This window comes from Ruditapes philippinarum, unplaced genomic scaffold (assembly GCF_026571515.1).
Source record: "Ruditapes philippinarum isolate M1 unplaced genomic scaffold, ASM2657151v2 ctg318_1_1_1_1, whole genome shotgun sequence".
NCBI lineage: Eukaryota > Metazoa > Mollusca > Bivalvia > Venerida > Veneridae > Ruditapes > Ruditapes philippinarum.
In genome coordinates, this window is record NW_026861802.1 from 374,693 (window position 1) to 394,553 (window position 19,861).

Here is a 19,861-nt window from a genome sequence, read left to right on the forward strand (position 1 = left end):
GTTGTTGATAAGATAAATAATTTAAATAGTGTTGATGTGACCTTGACCTTTGATCATATGACTTCAAATTCAGTTAAATGCCTCTACTGGTCAAAGACAATGTCCCTAAACTTAGCTTTATTATTTTTCAAGTTTAACAGGGATCATCTATCAGTCATGACTAACCTCTATTATTTTTCTTGTGGACATAAGGGCAAACGTCATCTTGTTATTGGTTGGACAACATCTCATTTGCCATTACCACGTCAACCTTGGTCTTCGAACTACTAACCTAAAACTCAATAGTGTTTATCCACTAGTTATGACTAACCTCCTTACCACATCTTTTCGGAAACTGAAGAGAGTGACGTAAGAACGTATGAATAGGGAGACGTACGGGCTGACCCTATCAGTTTCTTCCCACTTCTTAAGTGAATTTTACTAGGAACAGAGGTATCTCTTTTGTAGGTACATGGTCAATTGCTCTATCGCTACTCCCGAGCAAGTTTATGTGTCAACAAAGGTATAATGTTGTCTTATTATATTTTTGTAAACATATCGAAAAAACAATACTCTATAGGCTGTAAGGAAACAAAGAACCGTTTGACTGTATGTGAAGATTCAGGCCACGTTCGCTTATGATTGCTCTAGATAAGCAATTATTCCTGCTTCAGAGTTAACGTAAATCATAAACGAAGTAGTTTTATTTTTGTATATAAAATGTCACAACTCACAACTTCAGAATGAATTATTAAATTAATAAATGTGAAAAGTCATACTCGTTAAAACACAGAATTAATTTCAAAATTTAAAAATACACAATTAATTTCCAAACTAGAACACAGTAGGTGTACATTGTTCTTAAGTACGCCAGCGAGTTTGAACCTTTCACATAGAATACTTCTGTATAAAAGCCAATGGTCCATAGCTACAGGGATATCTTGACGACCTTCGACATGAAAAAACTGTACGTCTCGCAAAATACATATAGTGAATTTTCTTAAAAAAAACGAAGTTTTGGTTCTGATTAATTGAAACTCTACATGTAATAAAGTTGAGTGATATTTTCTCCACTGAAAACTGTGTTGTTATCAACGTTTTCGCATGTTATTAAACAAACACGGCAAGGTGTACATATTGAACCAATGAAACTTTAAATGTACAAAAATAAAAAAATTATGCATCGTTTAAACTGTCAGACAATACATAGGACATACAAAAACGTTGAGAAATAGTGAGAGATTATTGATATCTACGATTCCACATTATAAATCCGTCTATAAATAAACTCTGTCACGGTGGATAAAACTTACAATGCTTAGAGCAGGTATTCAAAATTAGAGCTGCTTCGTCTTCCTGTGCATTTCGAAAAGGAATGATATTGACAGATATTATATAAAATATGCAGGATGGAGTAATGTATCAATTAGCAAAATTTTATAATAAGCCATTGGTAAACAGGGAGGCAAATGCATTTCAGAACGAGCTACTGTTCGGATTAACCAATAGACTTATTACATTCAAACATGTTTTTATATTTTGGATTGTCATAAAGATATTACTACCGACTAACAAAATATTCCAGAAAAGGCGTTATATTATGTTTTGTTCACAATATATGACAGGAAATATACTCTGAATAATCTGTGGGGTCCATAAGGTGGTTTATGTGTTGGATAAAATTGATTGATTAAGCAAGACTTACCTTTGGAAAAGGGAAGGCGTAGGTTGATCATAATTCTATCCGAGACAAAACTCCCTTAGGGCTCACACACCCACCCACAGCCATCCCGTACTTTTCAATTTCTTATCAATATTATGACATTATGTCTTTAAAGGATAAATAAACCCAAGTCGCTGCTAGCTACGTCCGTAATATGTGTGAGCCCTACGGGAGTTTGTGTCAGATAAAATTATGATCAACCTTCGCCTTCTCTTTTCCAAAGGTAAGTCTCGCTTAATCAATTGATTCTAACGTAACATCTTGGAACGTATTTGTTTTTAATCTGGGTTGCTGTAAATTAAATAAAAGTTAGAGGCAATAGCATTATTTTTCGAGATGAAAAAAGCTTGGAAAAGCTGCTGTGGCTACAATTCAAGCATAAATTCACAAACTTTACGTTCCCTGGAAACGGACCCTTAAAGGGTTAAATATCAACTCCCGTTCCAGACACTTCACCTTTAGGTCACCCGAATATCAACACACATGGCTGAAGTTAACGGTATATTTCCACATGATATAATGAATCTTATCTTCATTTACTAGATGACTACTCTTTTGTAAACGACAGGCTAGTGAACAGTGACACTGTAACGGTAAGTTTGTTTGCACACCTGGGTTTGAGGCAATAAAGAAATTCTCTAGACTCAAACTCAGATTTCAGTTATTTGATTGGTCAGAAACTGCAACAGAATGTACACTGACCAATGAAATTCCTGAGATTTGAAAAAGAACTCAGAAAAAATGTTTTATAACCTTGGGAAGAAATCCCGCATTTGCCATGTTCCAGACAATTATTGATTTTAAAAAAAAGGTTAACACTTGTTACATTTCTTTCCCCGTGCAAATACACGAGCTACTAATTGTGTTCCTTTACACGTAAAAATTCGTATTCAAACTTTAGAATTACCTTGGGGTTTCCATTTAAAAATAATCATTTCTAAATATTTGATTAAATTCAAAATACTGTTAAATAAGTTAATGAAACTATCGAATGTTTGGTTGTTAAGTCCACGTCAAAAAGTGCTATTAATATGTTCGTTAGTCTTGATTACGATAGCGTGGTTAAAATTAAATTGCGCATTTTTTCTTCTGCATGTTTATATTTTTACAAACAAAGATATTTAGTGTTATTTACAGGAGCACGTACACCGCCTAAATAAGAGACAACTTTGCTCTTTTTGGACAAATGTATGCAATAACGAGAGATACCATTCATATTTTTTGTGCGTCCATCTATTTACTACTGTAATCTAGATAGCAATTTACAACGGCAACAAAAAAAAAACAAACAAAACAAAAAAGTACTAATAATAATAAACAAAGCAAAAGCAGTAGCAAAAAATAAAATGAAAGATCTAATAAATTATATTTAGATCTATATCGTATAGACTATGTAAACTAATATAATTTTCATACAAAAAGATACTACTTAAAGCAGCATGCCTCCAGATTCATGTCAATTTTCATAAAAGTTTTAGAAATGTATTTAAAAGTAAAATATTGTGAGGTGAACAAATAAACATATTGCAATCGGCACTTACAATCCAAGAAAATTACCAAATAGTGGTAAACATATGCAAAAACAGCCCTTACTGCGTTAGTAACGCAGTAGCAATATGATGATAAAATGCCGCAAAATCAATCTTAACCACACATAACACGTAAAATTAAACTCAAATCTTGAATGTCTTACTTTTCTTAAAACGTAAGTACATTTTTCTCAATATTGATTTTTTGAAATATTTTGGCTCATCTGGAGGCGTGCAGCTTTAAGAAGCCCTTTTAATTGACAGTTTACTTGGACCCGCCTCGGGTCCTATTCATTCCGGCCCTATTCAGTCGAAACTTCCTTTTTTAAAATACGAATTAATACATATATAATACATCATTATCGTGGTGAACAAATTTAAAAGCACCATTAAAATATAAATAATGGAATATGTTATTAGGTAACATGCCACTTCAGTCCCAGATATACTAAATGTTTTGTAAAACGTGGAGATAGTACACCAATAAAAAAAATAAAAACAAATATTGTTTCATTCCAGATAGCTGATTCGTGTATAAGTAACTTTCCGTGCAATGTACATATAAAAAAATTACATCATTTCTTAAAATTATAATTTGCTTACATCAGTCCAATTTCGTATAATTTATACTTATATTTTCATAAACAGGAAGTTTTATTTTTATTTCTTATCCAATGTTTCAGTTATTTTCAATATTTACAACTGATGATTAATTGTGATATCATGATTAAGACTGCTATTTATCACAAGGAAATATATACAATGCATATGAGGTTGTATACAATCCACTAAAACTAAAATTTAAGCTCACTGTTTATAATGATTAATACTTACAAATCAACAGCTATATCATAACTTAGTCTGTTTTCAATATGACAATTAAAACAACTTAATTGTTCACAGTGCATTCATGTACCTCATTAAATGTACTGCAATATATAAATGCAATAGGAAAGTCTAAAATGGTTTTGTATGCTGAAACTTAAAAATAGCACCTAATATCAATCTACATAATCTAAGGCAGCTTCAATTCTTTAAATTACAAAACTGACCTTTGACCAATGTAAATCAGCATTTAAAACAACCTAATTTATAGTGCCTGTATGCCTTTCTTGAAAATACGGATGTTTAAGTTTCCTGCCTGACGGACATCTGTGCTCCTTTTTAAATTTGGACAGCCTTTCATTTTCTTCCAAAACCTGTTTACTGAAAAACTTTAGTATTTCTTCTCTAGCCATCTCTTTTTTGTTAAGATACAAAAGAAACATCAGCCCTACATGTACTTCTGTTGGCCGAGAGTTCCTTTGCATGACCTGATAGACTTCCAATGAAGTTGTCATCACATCGTCTAGGAGATTATTCCCTTCTACCTTGTCCGATTCCTTCTTGCTGACATAATCTAACCATGTATGCACAAAGTCAAAATTGTCCCATGCATGATTTTTACATGCACTAAAAGCTTCACCACCAAGTAGACATACCGTTATTCTTGTCACCAGCGCAAGAGTGCATTTTTTGGGTAACACTGCAACTTCATTTTTGTCATCCTCCTTATACGAGATATACTTTGTTTTCTCGGATAAGAATTGCATACTTAAGAGGTTTACAGCTGGTATTGGGCTATTTCTTGTTGCTATAACACCAACCATTTCACTAACCGTGTCATGACTAAATCCAACAGAGCCGTCATCCTCCTCTCTTAAAAAAATGCCCGTCATTTTTTCAATAGCACGAATAATATCCATACCGTCCTTCGTTGGAAGTTTTGCCAACTGACGGGTTTTGTTCAGCAAGATTTTGTCAAAGTCCTTCGATCCTGACATAATATCAACAGTTATCATTTGTCCTGGTGAGAGGTGGATAAGGAGTAGTGCGTAGTACTGAGTTGACTCAGTTTCGTATAGTATTTGTATTTCTCTTTCCACTGCAGATAACGGACATGTGAAGAATGAAATGCCCATTCGTAAGCAATGCGGCTCTGTACAATACAGCTCAACACAGTGCGGAAAACCATGAGGAGGACTTGATTTAGCAGCAACAAGACATTGTTTTTTGTCTGGAATCTTGTAAAATTTGAAATATTTTTGGAGAATTTCTGTCTTCTCACTCTCACTTAGCATAAAAGTATCATCTGACATGTCAACCATTCGGAACTTTTTGAACCATTTGAATCTCCTTAATCTGTGTTTTGTTTCTGTGTATATTTTCCTTCGTGTTGTGCAAACCATTTTCAAAGATCCATTCCTTTTCTTAAGAAGGGAACTTATCACCTCAGACATTGCTATCCATTCATTCACTTTATTTTCATCAACGCCAACTGTTCCAAACATATCATCTATAAATAGAACCAGCTTTTCTGATTTTTCAGCAAGTACAACCTTGCTGTTCCAGTCTTTTGGAGAAGTTAAAATAATGGGTTGGTAGCCTTCACTCGCTAGTTTATTCATTGTCATTATTCCTGTCACTGTCTTTCCTTCCCCAGGATTTGCGATTATCACCAAAGAATTTTCACATTCTAAGATCTCAATGCATTCTTTTGCAGCTCTTGTTTCTACATAGACTGGTTTAAGTTGTTGTACTTTTGTTTTAAGAAAATCTTTTCCTTGCCCTAAATAAAATTCATCAAATGCAATCAACAATATAAGCAATATCACTTAAATTAGATTCAAAGGCTTAATTATAATCCTTTCGGTATTTGAGAAAGAGTTAAAAACTTCATCTTAATCAAAACAAAACTTAAGGTAAGCTACACTGTTCTGGTTAAAGCGAGAACTACGCATTTTCAATGATTTGGCTTAAAAATTAAAGATGTTATCCTCTTGACACATAGTTAGTGGACTTGTAAACTTCTTTTAGAACCTTTTCTGGGAACCATGTAGTTCGATCTAAGTATCGATTGTTGGGCTTGTTATTTTTCATACATGATACTATTATTCAAAGGAGTCTGTCCTGAGTGACTGCTATTGGAATTATTTAGGATAAAACTATTAAAGCCTCGCTGATTTTTTTTAAAACTGCTTTTAAGTATATGGGGGGGGGGGGTCATATAATGTTCTCGATTCATCTCTCTTTAACAAACATGACTTATGCTTAAGTAACGCCTGTACATTCTAGATTTTATTACAACTGAAAAACTCAACAATGATATGTAAGAAAAAAACGTTTTAAAAGTAAAACTTACTGATAAACTGATTATGAACATCTGGGTTAATTTGATTGTAAGAATTTACTACATGAGATCCCTCGTACACCGTGCACTGATTTGCCTGTTCTATAATCGACCTTACACTTCCTAAAAACAAAATTGAAATTAACCTCAATATATATGATGATCCTTGCATAATGCAGAACATGTATGTATAGTGTTAACAGCTTTAAAAAGTATTTCAAGAACGTTTACACATTCACAAATGAATTTACTGGTCCTTACATTACGACTTTACAAGTTCACATAAGGTGTTTGCCTTGCAAATGAATTTATATGAACAAATCCTTGCCAACAACAGTGGTAATAATCTTAAAAGCGTCCAGTTAATTAAAAGTCTACACATCAATCTAAAAAACTTATCAATTAGGCTTAATACTTTGCTGATGGGGCTCTATCTGAGTTGGTGTTAAGGCTAGAGCCATAGCATCTATTTCGTTTTCCTCCTCGTCGTCTTCATCATCATCGCCATCATCGTATGCCGCCATCCAAGGTCGTAAAGACGAACCAGAGCTGGATGAACTTGTAGACGACTCTAATTCAGATTCACTAAAATATTAAGAAATCAAAACAGGATTTTACACATGATGAACAAGTATGCGTGAATTAAAAATATTTATTTTTCTCTTTATGATCAGTCAGAAATCATGCAGCTTAAACTATTTGACATAAAAGGCAGTGTTATCTTTGTATGTGTTTTATTGTTTAGTTTCTTTGCGAGAATATCTTGTTAATCGTTCATACAAGTTGATAACGACACTACTTTAAAGAAAATAAGAGGCAGTAAGTTATGCCAATTTACATACATACTTACTCAACAAAAGCTCCGCTGAGAAGGGACAAATACGGTAAATTAACAAGAAGGTGTCAATGGCAAAATATGTCTTATTGTTGTAAATGATGATTTCCCATTAGATGTAAAAGCAAGAAAGTGCAATATGAAGAAAAAGTGAGCTTCTATACTTAATTTTGACTGCACAATTGTTCGAAACTTAATTACATGTATATCAATTTTGCCTTTATTTTGGTTACAATTTGGTTTATGAGAAGCAATAATTGAAAGATATTTATGTTTTACGCCCAGATACCTCTAAGTTTGTCCGAGAAAATAATTTGTAGGGTTAAATGATAAGGTATTGACTCGTTCACGTATTCGTATTCATTCAAAGGTTTTGTGACTACATGTCACGTACAAAATCAGAAAAAACTTCTATTCGAGAATGTTAAGAATGACAACGTTACACAAATATTGCTGGCTGCAGTAAATCTCTTCTTAAAGATACAATCATTTAATGTAAAATAGGCTAAAGTCAATATATCAAAAGTAGAGTTTGAAATTAAAATGGGGTCACTAAATTTATCTGAGCAAAACATAAGAGAGAACTGTTTTAGAATAACATACGCAGTTCATTGATGTTTCCTCTACTTGCTTATGAGAAGAATCATTTTATATGAGGTCTATTAGAAGTTTAACAACATCAATAAAAGAATAATGAATGATACGTTTAATACTTTACTTATCAATACGTTTTACTATAAGCACTTGATTGGGCATGTCAATATACATATCGTACTTTTAACCAATAGTATCTTTAACAAAGATTAGACAGACCTATTCCGATTCACAGATAAATACGAATTTTCATTTCTGTTCCTGAGCCTTTCTGGTTGAAATTCAAAGAACGTTATGCCAAAGGTGATTAACCACTTTCGTATGAAAAGTGCAAACTTACATAAAGTTCTAGTATTTATAAAGTCCTGGTATAAAATTCTTTTATTAATTTAATCATAGCCAGTGATACTTATGAAACGGGAAAACATTCAATTACAGTAAATATGCAAAAACAAGTATTCAAGTGCAATTTCCTTTTGACCTGCTCACAGATAATGTAGTTGCAACTACGCAGTTCAAATAAATATAATGTCAATTCGCGTATGTTTTCTGTTTCTTTTCTCTTTTTTATAAATGTATTTTCTCTTATCCAACCGAAAGTACAGACTTCCCCTAAATATACACGAGACCCACAATCTATCTAATTTAATAAAAGTCCTTAATGTCTTTGTCCTTGTTGTTGTTTTTTCTTCAAAAGCAAACGCTAGCCTAGGGTTCTTTTTGTTCTCACTGTTTGAAAGAAATATATAATTTCTTAAGAGACATTTAAATTGATTGTCCATGTAGCATTTTACTCTATGAAGAGTAAGACATGTACGAATTAACCGCATGCCTAGAGTCTTTTTCATTATATTTATTGTCGGTCGTGTACGGACTCTTTGGTCGATCTTCACGTTTATGAGAATGTCTACAAAACAAACAAAATTGATTTAATCCCTATTTAGGTTTGTTTCATTGCCTACTTATTGGTTTTACTTATATCATTTCAAGAAACTGGTCATTGCAACGCCAAAGTGAATAACAAATACAAGATCAATTTCAATTAGAACAAATAACTACTCTCGGACTTAATACAGATTTATCTTATATCTTCTACCAAGTGGTTCTAGATGTAAACAAAAACAGAGGGTGTAATCTATGTATTATGTATAACGAATGTTTATATTTGATATCTTAAGTAAAGTAAAGTCTATTTCAATAAAATTATGATAGAAAAATTAAAGTATGTCTGACATAATCAATTTAAAAACTCCCACTTATGTATAATTAAAATCAAGTTTGAATTACTGGTCAACATGCATATATACATTTTGTACGTTCGGTTTATTCAACCAGAATAGTAAGTGTATAAATAATGGAATGTTTACTTTTAAATCTATAAATTTACTTAATTTATGTTGATTTAAGACGATATATAGAAAACAACTTTAATAGTCAACAATTCCCATCATTTACTTACTATTTGTTTACAAATTTCGTTTCTTAGCGTAAGTTAGGCCGAACTACTGTGTCCGTTCTATGTATTCTAACTATTGTGTTTGAGGTCCTTATCGAAGACTGAAGGAAAAAGGCCGAAAAGATTCGATTGAATTAAAAAAAAACTTTTTTGAATGTTCAGTATTATAGATTGACATTTAGATTGTTACGTGAAAATATTCAAGGAAAATATTATTATTGTTATTATGTATACTAGCTAGTCCTTCATAGACTTTGCCATTAATACATATAGGCTTGGAATTGTAATTGCAGATTGTTTATCATTAAACATTGTGAGTTTTGTATTTAATTTATATGAAAATTGACCTGCTTTCACTTTGCACAACATGGCTGACAATGCGGTATCATCTTTAAATAGATACACGTAAAAAGTAAACAAATAACAACGCAAGTATAATATAAGGTATTATATACATATTCACCTTGAATAAAGTAAAACAAATAAGATTAAAATCAATAACACTTATTTAAATTATCACGCTTTTTATTGTTTTAATCACGTTATGTCACAGCTCTAGGCTGAGCTAAAATACAAGACTCTGGTTACGTGTTTATCACACAGGCACGAGTATCGGACCTGGGATGAAAAAATATGACCAGATTGATAATAAAACCTGTGTCAAAAACCAAAAAAAAAATGTAAATAATGACCCCCTTTAAAATATACTACATTATATATATACATATGTATAAGTTAAGAGTTATGTTATGCTTTACATTATATACTAATATGTAACCAACTGATTGAATGAAAGCTCTAAGAAAATATCAGAATTAAGATTATAAACACCTACCTCATTTATAGCGCAATACATTGACCTGTAAATATATAAAAATATAAGTTGGAAATCCTCTCGGCATTTTCAATCGAGAATAAAGTAGACTGGTCCCCTGCGTACACATACTAGGACAGGGAACCAGAATAGACAATCGTTCCGATTAGTCCTTATCCGAAGGTTGACGGAAAAGGCCGAATATATATATTGAACGCCGCTTAATCCAAGTAACGCTACTGACCCTGAACACCTCGCTGATTATCAACAAGAACTATCTTAAAATGATAATCGGACGATGTTAAACTGCTTTTATTTTGCATACGTTATTTCGGAGCATTTAATCAATGAATATTGCAAGGTATATTTATAAATGAAACCAATGGTGTACATTAATTACACTTAAACGCGTTCGGTACACATTTATATATTCTTTATTAATATGCAAAAATATACTGAAATTTTGAAATTTATATCAATTAATTACAGTCATCAGTAATATCAACAACACTGAACATAATCTACTGAGTGTACCAGAAATTTTCGAGATTTTTATTCGGTCTCTTCTCTATAGCTATAACACTAGATGAATTAAAACTCAATTTTAATAGTCTAGCTAATACATTAAAATCTAAATTTTCAATAATATCAGTCATGAAAAGTATAAATGACAATGGGTATAATGGTTACGATGGTTGTATTCTTTAAGACAAAAGAAGTGGCATGAAAAAAACTAAGAAATGTTTGGCATTCTATTTATCATGTTTGCAATTTAATATGCGTTTCTTTAAATTTTAAATGAAACAAAAATATGTCAAGAACCTCTCAAATACAAGCCGTCTGCAGTAATGTTTTTAGTCAAATGTAAAAGAGACCTAAAATGTATTAACGAGGTGTCGGATAAATATTGGGGGCTGGGTGACCGATAAAGCTTTTGTCAATCACGCACTTTATCAACATATATCAATGTAATGACACGATAAAAAGGTTAATTACCAATTGTTGATATTGGGAAATGTCGAGGGTAAAATATGAATCTAACTTACAATGTATATATGAAAAGACTGTCCCACTCTCATTATGAATTGAACGTGTGAGGTAATTATCAATTGATATGTGAAGTAATTATCAATTGATATATATAGAAATTTCCTCGGGTCATGTTAGTTATTGATCGTTTGTGCGATGTAACTCATAAATTAGTTTAAACAATATTTATTTATAATCAATACATTTACATAATAAAGGACATAAAATAAAATTTACGGCTTGAGTAACTCATAAATTGAAAGGAGTAATGGCTGATACACTATGCATGGTTTTGTATTGACCGCGTATTGTCAGTAGAATGCAGGTAAGAGTAAAATTTAACTTTTTGCACGTGAACCCCGTGCACGCTGAACGATGTCAGATAGACAGACAGACAGACAGACAGAAAACTTTATTTTCACTCAAGGTATTACAAATACAACATGAGGATGTATGCAAATAACACAAATTAAGCAATATATGGTTCCGGTAGAGATCAGCAATAAAAAAAAAAGGGGGGGGGGAAATAAAATAGAAAAACAATTATTTATGCATTCAGTATCATATATCATATATCATGGGGGAATTCACTCCATAAATACACAAGAAAAGCATTGATGCAAAGCATCAAAGGGCGTCCAAGCAAGAAATGCAGCAAGTGAAGATGAACTAGTACACATATGATGACAAGATATTCTTATAAACTACCAGAAATGTATACCACTTATGAATGAGCGGACGAAAGACATTGTTCATTATGAACTTTGATTGGCATGCTAGAGATTAGATTATTTCTTTATATGATCGTGGTTATTAATAGCAACGGATATACATGTATGCAATCATTTATAATCCATATGTGTAACGCATGATCAACACGTACCACACATTTGTCCCTTATTATGTACATGTTATCGCTATTAGCTTAAGGTATCTGTTCACACTTTAAGTTAGTAAAAATATGACACTGGTTATATTACCATGTTGATCATGTTGAGCATAATTGTTTATTATACAATAATTGTAATATCTATTAATTTTAATTAAAAAAAATACAAATTTTATGAATATTGTTTTCTTTTATTCTTTTTTGTGTTTTATGTGCTATTTTAATACTGAGTTTTTATTACTCTTTTTTATTAAAATTGTAAAATAAATTTTAAGAATTCAATTGTCATATTGACCGACGATTACAAGACAAAACTTAACTGGAAAAAGTCAGTAAATTATGGTTAATCTTTCAATATATATAATATTGTTTATTCTTAAACCATGTACATTTGTATTCTTTGTATTCTTCTTTATCATTTTTTAAATTATCAAACAAATGAATAATTCATAAAATCTAATTTGTATTTTTGAATAATTCCTCGGCATCTATACTAAACACGGATAACAAATTGAATAATTAAATAAAATGTTTCAAAGTTGATAATGTCATTTTAATACCATAAAAAAATGTACCTTTTTCTCAATTATTGTACATATCACGGATTTATATTACATATAAATCCGTGTACATATTTATTGTTTTTATCTCATATAGATAAAATGAAACATGCTATTGTTGTTTTTTTTTCTAATTGTAACGATATCAAACATCTACTCCAAAACCGGGGAGAGACCGGACAATAAACGTGTGGTACTATTCGCCGGTCACTAGTAAATCCTGGTCAAAATAGACCGGGAGAGACCGGCATTTACCGATAGGAGTGATAAAAAGATATATCTATAAATAGGTTTTTGGAATATTTAGGTCATCAACTGATCATTCTAGGATACATGTACAACAATAACATACCATGACATGATAACCGACTGTGTACTACAAAATGATAAATAAAAAACCCCGAAGAGCGCGATTTATTGACGGAAAAGGTTATTATTTCATTTGTAAATGTTTGCATTGCGAAAATTCATTGTTGTAACATATCACGACATTTCATTCTTATTTAATAATCAAGCACCCTCATACCGATCGGAATTTTCGGCTTTTATTATGACCGACTAAAAGGCTCGAGAAGTTGCTGTCGCCCTTTCACAAAATCTGATCTCATTCCATAAGAGCGCCGCGCTTCGGCGCGGACGCCAATAATAGAACTTCATACCCGCATGTTTACATTACAATAAGTACATATGTACTGAAATAGTAAATAAACAGTGTAAAGCGTCAATTTCACATGTCATTCTAAATTTAGACATTGGAGCAGATCACCTGTCAAAATGAAATTGACATAAATTCATGTACATGTTTATAATATTGAAAAAAAGAATTCGAATCATATCTTGAATTATAGACATAGTTGTTGGTAATGTGAAATGCTGGTAGGAAATAAACTGCTTATTCTTGTATTTAAAAAGACATAATAAAATAAGATAAAGGTATAAATCATATGATTTACCAAATCTATTTCTTTCGCGGAATATTAATGATTTATGTAGTTCGGTCAATTATAAAAAAACAGCACGAAAAAAAAGGAGAAAGTGTGTTTTCAATTCTAAACATAGACAGCAAAGTTACAGCTAAAGATGGCATGAAAAAATGTGTTATAGGTCAAAAATTGTGTACAGATGGATGTTACCATGTTAAGGTAAGAACTAGTACTTAACTTATTTGCAAATAAGGCGGCATGGCTTTTTTATATTTGGAATTTACTAAATATAGCTCTTATAAATTTGCATAGATTCGATAATTTTTCTTCATCTGTTGTCTGCATAAAGTTAATAAAAGAGTGCTCATTATATCTAAAATAGTAATTTCCTAGATAGGTATTTCTTTTGTCGCTAAAATACTCGCAGTACAACATATAATGTTGTTCGTTACCGACAGAATTTGAATTACATAGAGGGCACGTGCGATCTTCATACCGTGTTCCGTCGTAACGGCCTGTTTCGACTGGAAGTCGATGGTTACTTGTTCGGAATTTAAAAAAAGTTAAATAGTCTGTTCTAGTCAGCACGTTAAAGTATTTTTCATATTCCACATTGTGTTTAAAGCTATTGTATAACATACCTTTGTTTGAAAAGCTGCATTTGGTCGTGCCAGGTTTGTTTGAATTGATCTATTAACGTCAGTTTAATTACTTTATGGGTACTTTTATTAACAGCGAGTTGCTGGGATAGCCATATATCTGGTCTTCCCACCGAATTTAGAATTTCTTTAATTTTTGAGATCCATTTAAAATTATATTCGTTTAAACTTGACATGTAATTGTAAAGTAATAGAGAAATTTTGTGCTCTTTTCCCAGTAACAATCTAGTCCAAAACGAGATCATATTAGTTTTAACAATTATTGATACGGGAAGTGTGCCTGTTTCACCGTAAAGCATGTAAAGTGGAGTGCTCTTACGCGCATTGGTTATTCTTCTTAGAAAATCATTGTTTATTTTTTCAAGTATGTTCAAATTTTCATAGCCGAAAATTTCGGATCCATAAGTTAAGATAGGGAGAACAGTATGTTGATAAAGTTTAATTGTCAGGTCAACAGGTAAGTCTGCATTCTGAGATTTAGTAAATAGGAGGTGCATGGCTTTACTAGCCTGTTGGGCTACATGCTTTCTGGCTTTCAAAAAAGATCCATTGCTGGCGAATGTTACTCCCAAGTAATGGTAATTATCCGTTATTTCTATTGGTTCATTACCAAAAGTGAAGTGATAATTTGAAATATTTCTAGCACCAAAGACAATAATTTTAGTTTTATTTTTATTTACCTCTAATTTCCATGTATTACAATAATCATGAAAGTAGTTTAGATTCCTTTGAAAATCAACTTGGTTATTCGAGACGATGACCGTATCGTCTGCATATAGCAAAAGCAACATTTTAAGCCAGGTTTCATCAGTAATAGGGTCATTTAGCAATACTCCGGTGGCACCATTTGTTTCGAGGTATGTCTGTAAATCATTAAGGTAAAGTGAAAAAAGAACAGGGCTTAAATTTTCCCCTTGACGAACCCCAATCTCAGATAAAAAGAACGGAGACTGTTCTCTATTATGCAAAACACAAGACTTAATATTTTGGTACATATTGAAAATCACTTGGAAAAATTTACCATTTACAGAGGTTTGAAGTAATTTGTGCCATAAACCATGTCTCCAAATTTTGTCAAAACACTGTGAAAAATCTATAAAAGCACAAAAAAGTTTTTGTTTACGTTTTTTAAGAATCTCAATAAGTGCATGTAAAGTGAAGATATGATCAGAGCAAGAATAACCGCTTCGAAAGCCGGCTTGATTTTCATTAAGTAAGTTAAATTCTTCTAAATAGCTTGTTAATCTATAGTTTAATATTGCTGTAAATAGTTTTCCCAGGCATGATAGAATTGTAATAGGTCTGTAATTTCCACATTCGTTAGGATTACCTTTATTTTTAAATATCGGGATAATTGTACCCTCCAGCCAAGAATTAGGAATTATCCCTGTATCGAGAATTACGTTAAATAGGCGGTTATATATAGGTAAAAGTAGATATTTTGTACTTTTAATATATTCATTTAAAAATATTGTCGGTAGGGCTTGATGATTTCCCGTTATTCAATTTATCGATACACCTGATAATTTCAGTATTAGTTATCGCCTTATTTAGGAACACATTTGAATTATCGATAAAATTTTCTACGTTTAAAACATTGTTTTCGTCGTTGTTTTGATTAGGTTCCGAATTAATACGCATGAAGTGATTATAAAATTCTTCTATGTTAGGAGAATCGCTTGACGTAGGATTGGGTTTTAACTTTTTGAGGAACTGCCAGTATTGCTTTGGATTATTAGAATGCATATTTCTAAGTTTATGAGCTTTTCCTTTTTTATATTTTTCAATAAAAAAGTTCATTGTCCGTTTATATTCTTTGCTTGCATTTTTTAACCTTAATTTGTTATCGCTCGAGCGGTTATCGCGATAGCACGCTTTTGCGTTGTGATAATTTTTTCTGGCGCTTTTACATTTAGGACCGAACCATGGCCGATTGTTTCGCGTTACACACGTCTTTCTATTAAATCCATTAAAATTCGGGGTTAAGCACGATGCAGCATTTTCAAACAAAGATTGTATTTCTGAGGTAACATTTTCGACCGATATATTTGTGTTTGTCATCTCTAACGAGTTAATGATGTCATTCACATGTTGTTGATTAATATTTTCAACAAACGTTTCCTTACAGCTATCTCTCCAAAACGGTTTTGAGTTGTTAGACGCACTAGTTTTAAGTGGAATTTTGAAGGTGCTTATGCACTTTAGCGACCAAGAAAGCGCACTATGTCCGTCGGAGAAGAGAGGATCGGTTTCATAAATTTTCAAAGTTTTCAATAAATTCAAAACAGTCAGCACTAGCGATGAGATAATCAATGACGGATTTTTCTCTAAATGTGAACTCGCCAACGTTTTTGTCCCGACCAAGTCTGCCATTGGCTATAAAAAGATTGTTGTTGCGACAAAGATCTATAAGCATTAAACCGTTCGCGTTAGTTCTTTTATCTTTCGATGTCCTGGACAGAGGGATAGCCAAATTTTCTAAAAGTGTATACTTATCAAAATGGTTCCTTGATTCCGAGTCGATATCAAAAATGTCATTTAAAAAACGGGTCTGAAGGTAAAAAGTCAGACATTTGCGCAACCCTGCCATTGACATCGCCCGTCAACATTACGTATTAATTTCTGCTACAAAAGGATATAATTTCGTTTTCGAGATTGTTTACATCAATGTCGTTTACAAAACGAGAATTTTCCGGTGGAAGATAAATTACACCTAAAATAATATTCTCGGTAGTAGATAATAACTGTTTGTCAATACTAACCCATAATATGTATTCATTATTATTTGGTATTACTTTAATAAATTTGGAAAAAAGTTCTTTTATGTAAATACCTATGCCGCCTGATTTACGCTTATAAGGTTGCATTCTATTCTTTGACAAAAAAGAATATCCATCAATATTTACTACATCACAACTATCAATATGGGTTTCAACAATACAAAATATATCATATAAATGAATATGTTCTACAAAGTCTGGATAGTCTATACGTTTTCTGAGCCCGTTCACATTTAAACATCCTAGTTTTAGTTCATCGAATACGGAATTCCCCCTAACGTCCTAATTGTTACTATTTCTACCAGAACTCGAAGCAGGTTGGCTTTGGTTAAAGTCCCATGGGCGAGTAATGGTCGTATTGATATTTGACAAGTGTCTATCTGGTGCACGACCACGTGTTACACTATTTCGACTGTGGTCACTGTTGGCCGAATGTCGGCGTGGCGGTGATTTAGATTCACGACGGCTTGTATGGTTTCGTTGCGACGATCTTGACTCATGACTTTTACGTGTAGACTTATCCGAAAATATACTACTATTGTCATTGTTTACATTGGCAGGTTTGCTCACAGCAAGTATATCACTCCGCGAAGGCAGGCTATTTTTAGCTGGCGTGTTTACATGGTCAGCTGATTTTGTGTTTACAATGCGTGTTGATGACAAAACACTGTCCCAATTAGGAAATCTATCTAGAATGATTTCGCCATCCTTAATGATTTTGGCTGGGTAAGCGAGTATAACTCTACTGCTTGGATTCTGTGATCTGATGGATTTATAAGTTGGCCATAATGATTTACGAGCATTTGTGATCTCAACTGGAAAGTCCTTGTTTATACTATACCACGTGTCTTTGAGTAACCTAGCACGTGAAAGAATATCCTGTACATCACCGAAGCTTGCAAATGATACTAGGATTGTACGTTTTCTGCCCCGCTCGTAACGACCAAGTCTGTAGGCGCGTTCAATACCTATAGGCCAGTCCATATCTAGATAGTTTTGAATGAAATTGCTGATTACCTGGGTACTATTCTCTCCCTTGGATTCTTGGATTCCGCTAAATAATAGGTTACAGCGTCTATTGCGAGTATCTTGATCAATAGACTTATATTCGAGAAACTTAATTCTATGTTCAAAAGTTGATAGGGTTTCCTCAATGCTATTAACTTTACCACTCAAAAACAAACAATTGTCAAGTTTAGCTTCAATGGTGTCAATTTTACCCCTATCTATATGCATCTCTGAATAAATCACAGAAAGTTTGTCATCTACCGACAGAGCTTTATAATCATTTATATTTGCGTCGAAGCTCTGGCCACCAGTACTTTTCCGCCCTCTTTTGGTACGCGGCATAGACCAATTTGAGTTGTCACCTTGACCATCTTGACCGCTGAACACGAGGTCGCCATTTTGATCCATGTTAGCTAACAATTCAAACCGGTTTAAATTGCAGGTTTGGGAAAGGGAAATACTTCCTGATTGCTTATTAGTTTCCATAAGCACTTAGACAAGTTGTTATATGCTCTCTTGTGCGTATGAGCGTCAGTTCTTAACAGATTTTAATTGAATTTATCAGCATATCATAACAAACGTCCATACTGATTTCTACCGGAACCGGTGATGCACTATACATGTGTTCAGTAACAATTTAATGTTATTCACACCTAAAGTTGATAGCTTTCACAATGCCACGTTTATCAGAAGCAGAAAAAAAAATCAAGCAATATGAATGCTGCTGGGTGGGGCATCTGTTGTTGACGTGAGTAGAACGTTTAACTGCAGTCGCAACACAGTTCGTGAACTTGTAAGACGCTATATAGACTTACAGGTGATGTGCACGATCGTCCAAGGCCAGGTAGGCCAAGGGCAACTGCCCAAGGGACGACCACGCAATTGTTTTAACTCACTTACGTGACATGTTCAGACCGGCGACCTTGACCGCGCCCGCGTTTAACGTAACTGCACAAACCATTCGCAATCGGTTGTGCGCACAACAACGCCCGATTAGAGCGCGACGCACATATACAGGCGGTATTCTCACTTTACGCCATCGTCAGGCCCGTATTATAAATAAATAAAATAAATACTTTTATTTCCTCCAATATTGAAGAGCATAACATATTTACAGAGGTGAACATAGACATATACATAAACAAGTATAATACATATTAACAAAATAGTATATCCAATTTAGCATCGTTCATATAAAACAAATATAACAAAATAAATCTTAACTTACAATTTGTCTCATGAGGTGTTATTTTGTCTTAAATGTTAACTAGTATACTTATCAAGGATCGTATATAGCTCAAGAGGTAAGTATCAAATGTACAAACAGTTATCAAGGTATCATATATTGCCCAGGAGGTAAGTATCAAATGTACAGACAAATATTATCTAGTATACTGTACAGACAAATATAAACTAGTATACTTATTAAGGTATCATATATAGCTCAAGAGGTAAGTATCAAATATACAGACAAACATTAACTAGTATACTAACCAAGGTATCATATATATCTCAAGAGGTAAGTATCAAATGTACAGACAAAAATTAACTAGTATACTTATCAAGGTATCATATATATCTCAAGAGGTAAGTATCAAATGTACAAACAAATATTAGAGAAAAAAGAAAGTCACTAGTATCAGATATACAGGTTGTGGTGTGTGGATTGCAATATAGTTTGAATGTAATAGTTGAATTTTTATAATAGTTAACATGTATATATTTAATCAAATATAATAAGAAGGTATATATCCGTGTGCTTGTGATAAACATCATTATGTCACATAGATTACAGTAATTTAAATTAGAAATAAAAAAAACTGCTTATAGCATTAATTTTTATCCTTATAACATTATGTTGGCATATCTGTCATATTTGACAAAAGTCTATGCGGACGAAAACGAAAACGTATA

General features: G+C 32.6%; 2 protein-coding genes across 2 annotated transcripts; both read right to left on the bottom strand.

The window, feature by feature from the left end:
• Nucleotides 1-2,926: 2,926 nt before the first annotated feature.
• Nucleotides 2,927-6,587, bottom strand: LOC132716872 (uncharacterized). Its single transcript, XM_060700206.1, has 2 exons — nucleotides 6,413-6,587; nucleotides 2,927-5,839 (listed from the first exon to the last, which is right to left on the bottom strand). Exons 1-2 carry the CDS (start codon nucleotides 6,582-6,584, stop codon nucleotides 4,317-4,319), a joined length of 1,695 nt encoding a protein of 564 aa, XP_060556189.1. The 5' UTR covers nucleotides 6,585-6,587; the 3' UTR covers nucleotides 2,927-4,316.
• Nucleotides 6,588-6,652: 65 nt separating this feature from the next.
• Nucleotides 6,653-10,125, bottom strand: LOC132716857 (uncharacterized). Its single transcript, XM_060700187.1, has 4 exons — nucleotides 10,121-10,125; nucleotides 8,655-8,736; nucleotides 8,049-8,194; nucleotides 6,653-6,985 (listed from the first exon to the last, which is right to left on the bottom strand). The coding sequence occupies exons 1-4, from the start codon at nucleotides 10,123-10,125 to the stop codon at nucleotides 6,799-6,801; spliced, it is 420 nt and encodes a 139-aa protein (XP_060556170.1). The 3' UTR covers nucleotides 6,653-6,798.
• Between the last annotated feature and the right edge of the window lie 9,736 nt (nucleotides 10,126-19,861).

Coding starts and splice junctions, on each gene's coding strand:
- LOC132716872 (XM_060700206.1), bottom strand. CDS start 6,584: ATGTTCTGCATTATGCAAGGATCATCATATATATTGAGGTTAATTTCA. Junction 5,840..6,412: donor TGTTCATAATCAGTTTATCA/GTAAGTTTTACT, acceptor AATTTTATTTAG/GGCAAGGAAAAGATTTTCTT.
- LOC132716857 (XM_060700187.1), bottom strand. Junction 8,195..8,654: donor AAAAAGACTCTAGGCATGCG/GTTAATTCGTAC, acceptor ATTTTATACCAG/GACTTTATAAATACTAGAAC. Junction 6,986..8,048: donor TTATCTGTGAATCGGAATAG/GTCTGTCTAATC, acceptor TTAATATTTTAG/TGAATCTGAATTAGAGTCGT.